The sequence below is a fragment of the Rhincodon typus genome, chromosome 14, assembly GCF_021869965.1.
Source record: "Rhincodon typus isolate 14 chromosome 14, sRhiTyp1.1, whole genome shotgun sequence".
NCBI lineage: Eukaryota > Metazoa > Chordata > Chondrichthyes > Orectolobiformes > Rhincodontidae > Rhincodon > Rhincodon typus.
This window is the reverse complement of record NC_063345.1, coordinates 42,847,513-42,861,317: the sequence shown is the minus strand read 5'-3', so window position 1 is coordinate 42,861,317 and position 13,805 is coordinate 42,847,513. Positions and strand designations below refer to the sequence as shown.

Here is a 13,805-nt window from a genome sequence, read left to right as displayed (position 1 = left end):
CAGGTATCGGTTTTCTTTAAGTATTTCAGAAAGATAATCTCAAGCATCTGTGTCCAATTCTTTTTAAAAAATCTAGTGCAATTCTACCTTTTACAGACACCAATTGATTAGTTGTTTTTTTGTCCAGGATCAGAACCATCAGAATTAATCCAGTGATTTAATATCTCATTATATGTTAACTCAGATGTTCATAATCTCCTTTTGTCAACCAACTTTAAAATACTGTATGTTTATATCAAGTGCAGTTTTTGGAGTTAGCAGGTTGGTAAAAACATGGCATTCCCTCTCCAAATAATTTTATTCAATCCCTATACACTTCCATACCCCACAAGGATGGCCTAGAGGCCCTCAGCTTTTTCACTCTAACAGACCCACCCAGTCCCCACCCACCATACCCTCCTCCGCCTTGCCAAACTAGTCTTCACCCTCAATAACTTTTCCTTTAATTCTTCCCACTTTCTTCAAATCCAGGGGGTTGCCATGGTCATCCGCATGGGCCCCGGCTATGCCTGCCTGTATGTCGGTTATGTCAAACAGTCCCTCTTCGGTGAGTATACGTGTACTGTTCCCCAAATCTTCCGCCATTGCATCGATGACTGCATCGGTGCTGCTTCCTGCACCCAGGCTGAACTGAAGCAGTTCATCGACTTTGCTAACAACTTCCACCCTGCCCTCAAATTCACTTGGTCTATCTCAGACATTTCCCTCCCCTTCCTTGACCTCTCCATTTCCATTTCTGGCAACAGCTTATGTAGCCAGTCCTGAAGAAGGGTAATATCCGAAATGTTGACTACTCTTTTCTTCCAGATGCTGCCTGGCCTACTGTGTTCTTCCAGCCTCCTGTTATTCTACTTATTTTCTCTTACTTTGTATTCCATCACAGGAATTTGTCCATGTTTGCCCATATCTTAGCCAACCCAAAGGATAGACAAAGAAATTTGGCTGCAGATTTGTGAACCTTAGTGGACTTCATTTGAAAATGACTAGGAATTGATGCTATTTAGCCAAATTTGTGATGTACCAACAGTTTGTAATTTTCCTGTGTCAGTTTGTTAGGCATAACTCTTAGTACAGCGTAAGCTTGTCATAGTGTATGTGCTAGAGCTCATGGCAGGGAAATAGAAATGTGTATAACCCTCATGCTGAGATATCAGCTTGCTGTCATCCTTTAATTGCTCCTTTAATATTTTACAATTTTAGAAATAACTTTGAGTCACATACATCCTTTATCGTACAACCCCAATGTGCAAAGGTAAAATGATATAGCGCAAAAGTTTATACAATCAATATTTCTGCAATTAAATAGATTTGGATGCTGATAGCCCTCATCCCATGAATAAAGAAAAAAAACCATTTTTAGAATTGAATAGAAAAGTCAACTTTCTACTTGTTGGTTCCACCTGTAGCCATTAAACATTTTTTCTTTCTTGCTTTTATTTTGTACATTGTCTAGTTTGCAAGACAATGTTTTGAAGAAAGTCATGAACAGAGCTAAATGTGATCCATTTCAATTATGGTCACTTTGGTCAAAGGCCGTTGTAGGGGAAGGATGGAATGCAATTTCACAGCCTCTGAGATCCAAATTGAAGTCAGTTGTTCAATAATTATTTATATATATATATATACCTTTATATATTAGCATCTTTAATATATCAAAACATATTAAGGGCCTCCACACAGATATCGTCACACAGCTAAATAAAGAGATCTCAGTTGTAGTAGCAATAGAATAGGTTGGCTGTAAGGGAGGTCTTAATGGAGGGGTGAGAAGCATATAGGTTGAGGAGGGAAGTCTAAAGCATAAATGGTTGACAGCTTATGGTGTGGTGAAGTGATTGGAGCACACACCAGACTTCATAGATTTAGTTTTCTTAACTGAAGTTATTCAGCTGAGAAGGAGCAAGGTTATAAAGGGTTTGAAACAACAGGATGAAATTGGAAGCATTGAAGAACCAGGAGCCAATGTGAAACTTTCTGTTTGGTGTGGGTAGCAAAGTTATGGATAAACTTAAGTTTATGAAAGAAGAGAATAGGAGGCTGGCCAGAAGATCATTGGAACTATCAATTCTGGAAGTGGCACAAAATTATTGAGGATTTCAACAGGTGAACAGGGAGAATGGTGAAAGAGAGCAATTATACAGAGGTGGAAGTAATAATGAGCTAGAGGATATTTAGTCAGAAGCTTACCTTGAAGTCACATAGGATTTAGATTTTGATCACAGTCCCATCAAGAACATCCTCCACCAGTCTCAGAAGAGACACCCAGATAATAATATGTATTAAGGATTACGAGATACTGTATTTTCTCCTTACTAAGTCAGGAATACACAAATCAATCATTTCCCTCATACTAGTAGCCTAATTAAGTTCAGCCAACTCAACAGAAGCCAGGACTGAAATCTGGTATCTTATAGATCAATATCAAACACAGGCTCAGTTTAAATAAGCAAGGTGTCCCAAGTAAGTTTGATGCTTTAAGGTAACATTAGAATAAAAACAGAATTATTATTGCCAGTTGAAAGAGCTGAAAACCAGGTCATTTCTAAAAGATATCACCTAACTTAGATAAAGTTGAATTTTCATATGAGTTTGAGAAGATTGCACCAGAATACATTTTGCCCCAATAATCTTCAGAATTTCTGACAAATTTGAGATATCAATGTGCGAAGTTTATCAAATTGAAAGTGAACTTGTTTTGTTTCTGTTTTGCAGTCCGAATATAAGCTACAATGCCATAATCCTGTTTTGTTCAATTTTGAGTCAAATGTGTATAATTTGTATATAAAATTCTTGCAGGGCAAACAGTGAATGAGGCTGGTAACTTTCATGCCATCTGTTATTGATATCTAGTTGTTTTACCGTGCTTAAATAAAGTCTAATTTCAACCCAGATCTCACTAAGTCATGAGTTAATCTGCGTGGTTAGAATTGAAGAAAAAAGCAGATATTTTCACTCCAGTAGAATTGACTAAGTGTTGCTGGCCCTTACTGAAAATGTTACCAACTAATGATGCTGGCTGCTACTATTCCTGGTTGTGTGATGTCTGAACACTTGGGGGCATAAACACCACCTTGCAGTGCAGTTTACAAATGGCTAGTCTGTATGGAAATTCCTCGGCCATCAAGAACAATCTTCAGCAAAAAAAATTAATGTCAAAATCACAGCTTTAAATGTATAGAGTTGTAAACAGGATTAACAGAATAAACAGACACTGGAGTTTGAGCCCCATTAATATTATTCAATGTAATGGTGGTACAGTCATAAAGATGGCATGAATAAATTGTCAACTATTTCACCACAGAAAAGAAATCAATGACTTGCACTTATAAATATTTTCTAATCAACCTGTTCGGGAATATTATTACACTCCTCTGAATCCAGGCCTCCTGGCTCAAAGTTAGGGACACTACCACTATGCCACAAGAGCCCTCATTAATATATATATCCTTAGTCAATCAAAAAGCAAGATTGGCAAGAGGCATCACAATGAAGACTGAAGACAGGATGGAAAAAAGTTATGAAACAACATTGTTATAGCATATTTGGCAAAATTGTCGATATGTTAAAGTGACCCAGAGTTTAGTCAGCAGAGGACAAATGGTGCTAGTTGTTCATTAAATCTACTCTTGTCTACGTACTTTGGAATTTGAAGTAGAACTTGTTTGAGAGCCAGAATAGTGTGGTGTATTCTATAAGGATCTGGGACCTTTATGTACAAGAAAAGAACTGAGTTTCTTTAACCAATCAAATTGAAGAGTCTTTACTGAGCCATATAAGCAACAATATTTACTTGGGGACACAGTGGGATCAAGGTCAGGAGAGGATTTGAATAATCATGTGGAAATCTGGAAGATTAGTGTGTCTGTCAGTAGCTTTTTTACTTAACCACCTCACAAGCATTTTACTTAACATATTTGGTGTTAAGTGCATAGTGTCTGCAGGGCATGATGAAAACCTGCATGATGTGATCCCAATCCTAGTCTTTACAGGACCAATTTAAAAATTTATAGGAGTTAGTGTTTGCAGACATGAAGAGGAAAGTTAATATTGGAGGTGAGACAAGAAAACCCTGAGCCAAATATTAGTGATATCTAACTTAATGAGCTGCTCGGGGCACTGAGGAGTTGCAAAGGTATACTCAGCCCCAGTAATGGTGGCAGGAGGGAGAAATGTGTGAAACCATTGGGTAAAGCTGGAAGGACTGACTTAAGAAAGTGGGTATAACTTCACATTTACCTAGATCCTGCTGTGTCCAACACCTTACCCCTCATTATGACTTAGAAAACATACAACAAATCATTCTTCATATCCACCTTACCCGTGTTTCCTTTCTCCTATGTATTTTATCAAATTTCCAACAATTCATGCACCATTACCATTCTCAAAAAGGCACCCCCTCTTATCAGGTGAGACACCTATAGCTTACAATCATCATAAATGTGTTCTTTACCTCTTTGCAGCAGAACACAACAGCATGATGGAAAAAAAACTGTAGGTGGATCCCCATATGTTTCCAGCAGTAACTGCAGTTAAAGCATTTAAGTACTGGTGTTTTCTTCAAACAGCAAACAATTGTAATAGAAAAGGACAAAAAGCAAGTTCAAGTCTGCAATTGGGCTCCGCAGCCACATTAAAACACAAAATAGATGACACTCCGCATGCAAGAAATTACCATCTTCATTAGTGAAGAGAAATGGACAACAAAAGGGGGAAAGTGAAGTAGGGAGGTGGGGAAGTTTCTGGAAGGAGTTCCAGAGCCTAGGGCATTAACAGCTGAAGACACTGCCAACAATTACAGATTGTTAAAGTTGGGGATCCTCAAGAAGCCAGAATAGAGGAATGCAGTATATCAAAGGTTTGTTGAACTGGAGGAAATTACATAGATAGGGAAAGGTGAGGGCATGGGGGTATTGAAATCATTACAAGGTTGATGTATTCAATGCATTTATTCAGACGCCCTGCAATTTACTGGGCCCATACAGACAAATATTTGGGATTTTACCCAGTGAGGTCCACTTCACGAGTGACCAAACACAAATGACAGTGACAGGTTCAGCAACGGAGAGTTTCATTGGCATATGCAGCTCTCTGCAAGATCTCCAGAGCTAGACAGAGATGGTGTACTCTATAGTTTGTGACTGAAAATAAAAATCATTGAGCAGCAGAGAACTTTTAATGCACTGACTAGCGTTTAAAGCACACTGAACATGATTGCGGAGAGAATGGAAGAGTCCTCAGCATTATTTATAGTTTGATGATGGAGGGTGTTGTGATGATCTCTTTTTGCATAAGTTCAGTGGCCACCAACATGAACCCTTAAATGCAACAATCAAATAGATGAATGTATATCTTGACCATAGCCATGCAGACTCTGGCATTTCTGTGATGTTGAAGATGGTCTCAGATATTTTGCAATGTCACATTAATCTGCACCAAAATGTATTTCAACACAGAAATAGGAATGAAATGTAACTGGCCCTTGAGAAAGATACCAACAAGTTAGACATGGAAGTGCAGACTTCACTTGGTGCTTCCACCTGTTGTCCATTGCCCAAATCCCACAAACAGTAGCTCTCATTCTATCTTCGCTGATTGTGTTTGCTGCTGCACAGCAGCAGGTATAGCAGTCTTGATGTGGTCTTTGTTGTCTCCAAAATCCTGGAAGTTGCCTGATAAAGGCATCTCAGCAGTCAGAGCAGAAATCCAAACAACCTGCCTCTACCTCAGTTCAAGGAACAATTTGCAGGTGCTGTTGGGTGTAAAATGGTGGTGTTTAAAAGGGTCAGAAAAATTAGTTGCTTGGAGATTTGGGTGTTTATTTAGATAGATTAGAAATTGGGATGTTTACCGAGAAAATAGGAGTAGGAGTAGACCATTTATTTGAGCCCTGCTCTTCCATTCAATATGATCATGTGTCATCATCTAACTCAGTACCCTGTACTCACTTTCTTCCCATACCCTTTTATCCTTTTAGCCCTAAGAACCAAATCTAAATCCTTCTTGAAAACATTCAATGTTTTGGTATCAATCACTTTCTGTGGCAGAGAATTGCACATGCTCATGGCTCACTACGTAAAGAAATTTCTCCAGACCTACCCATATCCTTAAATTGTGTCTCCGAGTTCTAGACTCCCCACTCATCAGGAACATCCTGTGTTTATCCTGACTAGTCCTGTTAGAATTTTATAGGTTTGTATGATATCTCCCCTCATTCTTCTAAACAGTGTTTACCACTACTGTCTCACAGCACCAGGGATGCAGGTTTGATTCTAGTTTCAAGTGACTGTCTGTTTTGAGTTTGCACATTCTCCATGTGTTTGCATGGGATTCCTCCCAGTTTCCTTCCACAGTTCAAAGATGTGCAGGTTAGGCAGATTGGCCATGGTAAATTGCCCATAGTGCGCAGGGATGTGCAGGCTAAGTGGGTTAGTCATGGGAAATGCAGGGTTACAGAGTAGTGTGGTGGGTCTGGGTGGGATGCTGTTCGGAGGGTCAGTATGAATCAATGGCCTGAATGGCCTGCTTCCACACTGTAGGAATTCTACAGTGGCCCACATTTCCCAAGATCTCACCTCTCATCTTAACAGGAGGGAGAAAGTTCATTTTCTGATTATTTCGTGAAATTACCATTTTCTCTCATGCTTCAGAGAAGGATTCGATAATGACCTGGAGCTCAATTCTGAGTGAGTACACACTGTGTCATCTGAATTTTGGAGGCGAATGACTGAGATTGGAGCAACTTTGTTTTTGCATTGAATGAGGTGTAGCTTGAACAGTTTCCCGTCTGATCTATAATTACTGCATATCTGTAAGTAATTTGCCAGATGTGAAGTGTGGAATCACAGCAAAGAAGATGGAGAATAGGGTTGGTGCAATGACAGACCATCTTCACTGAAATAGAATCCGTGGTTGTTCAGCTGTTGAGGATCATGGTTTCAATGTCATCTCTGCTTCCTGTAGATTAACTGATCTTCTATCATGCTGATATATCACTCCATCTCTATGAGCTATTTTATTATATGTTTATCTTTTGTATCGCAACTTATTACTGTCTTTTAGAAATCAAGTGTACTATATCTACTGATTTCCCTTTATCCATGACTAGTTACTTACTCAAAACCTCTAATAAATTGGTCAAATGTACTTTCCCCTTCATAAAACCATGTTGACTTGTTCTGATCATTTTATGTTTTTCATAAATGCCTTGTTAAGACTTCTTTAAAAACAAATTCCACCACTTTCCCAATGGCAAGTTTCAGGCTAACATGCCTGCTGTTTCCTGCCTTTTCTCTCCATCTTTCTGAACACAGTGTAATATTGAATAACTTTCAAAACCCTAGTACTGTTCCAGAATTTAGGAAATTTTGGAAAATCAGAGACAGCACTTTCAATATTTCTGTTTGCTTTTTAGCATACTAGGATATAGATAATCAGATTTAACTCATATTAGTCCCTTGAATTTCTTTTGTACATTTTCTCTTCTGATAATAAATAATTACCTGCCTCTTGTTAGCCCTTTGATCAAGGTCAGAAATCACATGATACCAGGTTATAGTCCAACAGGTTTATTTGAAAACACAAGCTTACTGAGCTTCGCTCCTTCTTCAGATATTAGTAAGAGAGGTGGTATCAGACACAGAATTTATAAGTAAAGGATCAAAAGGTCACACCACTGATGAGGATGTATTAAACAAACCTAAGATGCTGTTAAATCTTTAATCAGTTAGAAGGCTTTAATTGATTAATATGTATATGCAAATCACCAAATTTATTTCAAGTCACTGCCCTGAGAGAACTAAAGGGTTTTATCACTGTAAAGAAGAGGTGACACTTTAGGTCAGACAGTGTATGTTAGGTGTGAGGCCTTGTTTAGAATCTGTTTGTGTTTTGGTTTGGAGTCAGATTAGTTTTATTTCCAAAGTGGGCATTTACTTATAAATTCTGTGTCTGATACCACTCACTAATACCTTAAAAAGGGTGAGGCTCCGACAACTTGTGTTTTCAAATAAACCTGTTGGACTATAACCTGGTATCGTGTGATTTCTAACCTTGACCACCACAGGCCAGCACCGGCATCTCCACATCATAGCCCCTTGGTTGCATTCTATTTAGAACTTACATCTTCTACTGTGAAGACAAACACAAAATACTTGTTATATGACTCAGCCATTTATATTCATTCCCCGTGATAACTTATACTGATTCTGCTTCTAAGGGATCAACGTTTGCTTTAGTTACTGTCTTCCTTTTTAGTGTTCTTTAAAAAAAAAGTTGCAGGTTTTACTTTATATTCCTGGCTATTTTACTCTCATTTAGTTTCTAAAATAATTTCAATCCTCAGAGTCACTGCTATTATAGGCAACATTATAGGCCTCTTCTTAATTTAATCTAATACTATGCTGAGCATCCTTAGAAAACCAAATAATGGATTTTTTCCCCAACAGAATGTACATTTTTAACCATTTAAACATTTTGAATTGTTTTGTTAAATGTTTCCCAATGTTGATTTACTGCCATACCGTTTAGTCTATTTATCCAATTGCCCTTAGCTGGATCTCCCCTCATACCTTGTAATTGACTTTCTTTAGCTCTGAGATTCTTTGTGATTGGAGTATGCCATTTTCAAACTTAATTTGGAATTGAATTGTATCACAATCATTATTTCCCAGTAGACCCTTTACTATGACATTAGTAATTAACCACTCTTGTTTCGCAATAATGAATGTAGTTTCTCAATCTTATTGTAGATGCGGCATACATTCAGATAAAGAGCCTTCAGTTTTTTTTCAATTTATTTCCATGTATCATCCTAATAAGGGCCGTACACAGGAAATACTATTGTTACTAGATATCTTTAATTAAAAGAAGAACACCGTCCTTTTAAAATATAATCCCTCTTTATCACTGAATTTAGTTTAGGTTAGACATTGTTTACTTGAATAGCACCCTATTGATTTATAAACTGGACATGGCACAAACAATATGCGATTCGTGATGAACTGAAGGATCAATAATACTACTTGTGATGAAATACAACTTTAGGCATCATGCAGATAATTTTAAAGTAACCTGCCTGAGGTAAAACTGACAGAATTGAGTTGAACATTAATTTTGCATCTCTCCTAATTTAATTTTCCATTAATCTTAATATTTATACAATAGAGCAGGTCTTATGATCTCAACTGATGTTATTACTGAATAAGTCAGATCCCCAGACTGAAATCTGGCTTGCCAGATTTTTTTAAATGAGGTGATTTTTCACAGAAACACAAGCATACAATGCAGCAGATCTGGTTTTAACAACGAAACAAAAGTTTCATACAAAGAAGATAAAATAGCATAAGTCAAACTATTCATACGCAACACAATTTCAAAGATTTTGAAACAGCAACAAAATACAATATTCCTTCCATCCCAACTGCAAATCTTTGTGGTATACAAACATGAGAGAGAATTCTTTTTCAATCACCTTTACAACTTTGACTTAGCTGTTATTTCAATTTCCATCCCCGTTCCTTGAGTACTCACAGAACTGAGCTTCGACTTTCTTGGCTTCAAATAACCTCTTAGGGTTCTAACCAAACACTTCTGGTCTGGAACTTTCAAACTAAAACCTTACTAACTAATTGAGAACTGTTTTCCCCAAAGCCTACTGCTCTTCAATGTTTGTCTGTTCATAATACTCTCCTAATGCAAACAAATTCCCATTATCATTCCATGACCTATGTCCTATATCTCTCATACTTTTTTTTGAAAAATGCCTTCAGAAAAATACAAAAAGTAAATCATTAAAACACCTCATCCACACAGCCCAAATCCACATATCACTAATTCAAAATCCAAACTCTAAACTAAGTAACTCTAAAATATATATAAATCACACACACTTTATATCACACTTCTGTAAAACCAATGTTCAATCCAATCATGCAAAGTAGCAGATGATGACATTTGAAGTGGTGCAATTTGGATCAATTAGAAATTTCAATGAATAAAATATTATGCTTGTAATCACTGCTTAAAGATTGACACAAATACACTTTATTCTACAATTCCATATACTTTGTAGATTTCAAAAATGTGTTGGAAAAAAATGAATATGTTGTGTTTTACAGAATTGCATTGAAAATAAACATTTTTGTATCTATGAATTCATTCTGAATAAAAAACTAACAGAAAATCTGCATGGCTGTGGACTACAAAAGCTGACAAGTAAACATTGAGGCATTATTTTCTTTGTGATACATTTCTAGAAGTTTTTTTTAATAGTTTTAGGCGTGATTTTTTTTCTTGAGTGTGTATGCTTCCTGAAGTTACAAATATTGTGGAATTATTGTTTGACATGGACAATTCAAACAGAATACATAACAAATAGGATTTAAGCACTGATGTGATTTTATGATATTAAGCATTTTATTTACTGCAGTAGCAAAAATGCTTTAATTTAGCTGTCAAGCTGTATCTTGTTTCTTTTTTCTGACCAGGTTCTCCAAACTCCTGGAGTCAGATGGATATCACCAACCAACTCAGCAGAGCAGGTAACAAATACAACAATGAAATGAAGCTTATGCACGTTGACTAAGCTGATGTTTTTATCATGTTTAATTTTTAATGCAGTCTCCTTTTTTTGTACCTTAAAACTGTATTTGCTTGTCGCCCGCAGTTTTCCTTCCTGCTACAATCTAAAACCATTTAAAAGTCAAGCCTGGTGTCAATTAATATTAACTGGCATTTGTTCTCTCCTACACTTTTCAGCCTTTATGGTATTCCATGTTATGGATAAGGTTACTTGTGGTGAAAATCTATAAAATGGATAAAACTGTTTACTTTTGTCTTCATTATTCTATTTTGAGTTATCTTCTAATTAAACTAATTAATTGAAAAATACCTTCACAATCCCTAACCAAGGTGCCTTGGAGAACATTATTCTTTTGTGCCTATTGATCTGGATGACCTATCTTAAAAAGTAGTTGGTCATCTTTGGGTGAATGAGTTAAAACCTGCAGAGGAAGCTTTAGAATGTTGCTAAACACAATACAAAATGTAAAATTCTATACAAGCTGTTTTTACACAATTATTAAACTTATTTCAAAGGGATTAACAGCTTTGAGAAACAGCATACATAAGGAATTCACACAAGTTCATTCATCAGTTTGTTAAATAGTGCTCGAATTTAACTGTGGCTTCCTTTCTAGCTCCATTAGAAATTATACTGTTTTGAACAAAATAAATGCTGAGAAAGTCATAGGTTTAATTCCTGATCTGTTCTGAGTTTATGAATTCTAGTTGAGATAATCGGAACAGGAAGCATTATAATTAACATCTGCATGAGCTTCAAAAGGCAAGGATCAAATATCAGTCATGGATCTTGCCATACATTGCTATCTAGGCCTCTTTGCTATAAATTACATGCTTATGTGTAATAATAGCAAGTCTGGACTCAGCTTTAGATCTCCCAGCAATGTTTCACACATGGAGAATGACCACACAGGCTAAGTGCTACAACGATAGCAATACCTGTGGAACTATCTGAGTCACCATCTTTGAAAGAGGAGGTAGTTTGAGAGCACAGACTACCCAAGACTATCAACTCAATATTCAAGGTGTAAAGAACTGATGGCCAGCACCCAAAGACATTAAACCTGCAGAGTTAATGGAGGCATTGATCAAAATATTTCTGAACACATGATAGAAAGCTTGGATTTTTAACCTGAGGACACAGTTGATTATTTGATGACTGATATCCTCAGCAGTGTTGACTTTTGCAGGTATCTTTGAGACCTCAGTGAATAGTTGTTTCCCCAGTTTGCTTTTACATCAGGTACTGTTTTAGATATGATGACACAATCAGGGAGGGAGAGAGAAAAGGTCTTCCAGTTCTAACTTGCAAATCTATTTTCCTTCTACAGATTAAAAGGAGCTGTTGAAACAGCATTCATTTGTGATTTTCTGAGTCTGGTTCCATTGGGCAGAATTTTACAGCAGCCTGAACGACAGGCTATAATGAGAAATCAGGCAGAATCACAGTGAGGTCTTTCTCAACTTCGAGAACAACAAGTTGAATTTTCAAACTAAGTTCCGGACAGTGAGACAAGATTCATGATAAGGACCAGCGAGATGCATATTAACGAGGATTATTGCTTATTATCACCCTCACCAATACTGAATCCCAGCTCAAAAATTTGCAGGTTCCTTTCCTACCACCTGTCGGATAGAAACTAGATGCCTAGAATTCTTGACATAAATGAGGAAAAAAAAGGTATCTAGCAACTACATCTCGTTGCTTGCTCCTCTGGCCATTTGGACACCTGTAACCAATGTCTCAGGGCATGCTCTTGTGCAGTCTCTGAAAGCATCCCACATCCATGGACACTGGTATTCAACATATGCCAGCTTTCCACAGCATCATGGCACATTCTCAATTTATCTATGGTACACCTATGCATCATAATGCTGCACTTTTGAACAAACTGGCAACTATCATTGCAATGCTACTGAAAGGATGCCTTGTGCACAGGAACCCGGTTCATGGACTGAACCATTGTATGGCTGCAAAATAGGGCTGCTGGCTTGCTTTCTCTGTACTTACACACTTTGCACCTATCTAGATGCACACATTACCCCTGCTTTCATTTGCCTTTCAGTCCTTTGTCCCTTCAGCTGCTCTTTAAAGGTGCACACTACTTCTGGCTTTCTTTGCAGTTTAGTGTAGACACAAAGTCAGACAGCTTATCATGCTTGTCAGCAGTCATCAGTCTAAGGGGTGTACATGTTGCTGAATGGCATGATGCAAACACAAACTCACACCTACAGCATGTTCCAGCAAACCGCATGGCAAATGTACTACATGAGGCTCAATCAAATGGCCATTTCTCAAAGTCAAAGGGAAGAAGTCCTTAGAGATGTTGAGGGGGAACTTATGTCAGTTAGGGGTTCCTAGTGCAGACAGTCAAGAACAGCATATGCACACAGTCCAGGAACATGGCCAAGGTCAGATGTCTGCTTGGCCTCTGCAGGATACTGAGATGGATCATCGACTCAGCAAATGCATCAAGTTGAACTTTTGCCCTGATCTCCACCATTATTGAAGATGGAGATATTTGTGGATCCTTCCCCTCCAGTCTGTTTTTTAATTGTCCAGCACCATTTATGACAGGACACAGCAGAGTTGCAGAGCTTAGATCTGATTCTTTGGTTGTTAAATTACTTAGCTCTGGCCATCACTTGAAGCTTCTACTGTTTGGCATGTATGTTGCCCAGTTTTGTATTCTTACCAAGTTGACACTCCATTTTTAAGTATGCTGGTGCTGCTGCTGGCATGTTCTCCTGTACACTTCATTTAATGAGTGTTGATCCCTTGGCTTCATGGTAACAATAGGGTGGGATGTATGTCATATCATTACAGGTTGTGTTGGAGTGCAGTTCTGCAGTTGCTAATGGCCTACAGCCTTATGGATGCCCAGTTTTTAGGTAGCAAGTTATGTTGGAAGTCTATCCCATTTAGCAGAGTGATAGTGCCACTCAATATACTGGAATATGTTCACAATGATGTGACTTCAACAGTTCTATCAGCAAGTGACATTCTTGTTAAACAGGGCAAACTGTGGTTCCAAGTGGATCAATTACTCTCGTCTTAACACTACTAATAAGCTTTAAATCTTTAATAGGAATTAACATGAGCAGCTCAGTAAGCATATGTAATAACTGATGAGTTAGCTGTGTCAGTGCTTGACATTGTTTCAGAACTAGGAATTTCAAATTTGCAAATTCACACCTGAAATGAGTTAGTTACCGCAGAAACAAAT

General features: G+C 37.6%; 1 protein-coding gene across 1 annotated transcript in view; it reads left to right on the top strand.

Annotated features, from left to right (window-relative positions):
- The first annotated feature begins 480 nt into the window (after positions 1–480).
- LOC109935442 (putative threonylcarbamoyl-AMP synthase) overlaps positions 481–13,805 on the top strand; it is a 17,627-nt gene continuing 4,302 nt past the window's right edge. Inside the window, exons 1-3 of the mRNA XM_048605324.1 lie at positions 481–547; positions 10,485–10,538; positions 13,668–13,687. Coding sequence (XP_048461281.1) covers positions 481–547; positions 10,485–10,538; positions 13,668–13,687 — 141 coding nt within the window. The remainder of the gene's footprint in view (positions 548–10,484; positions 10,539–13,667; positions 13,688–13,805) is intronic.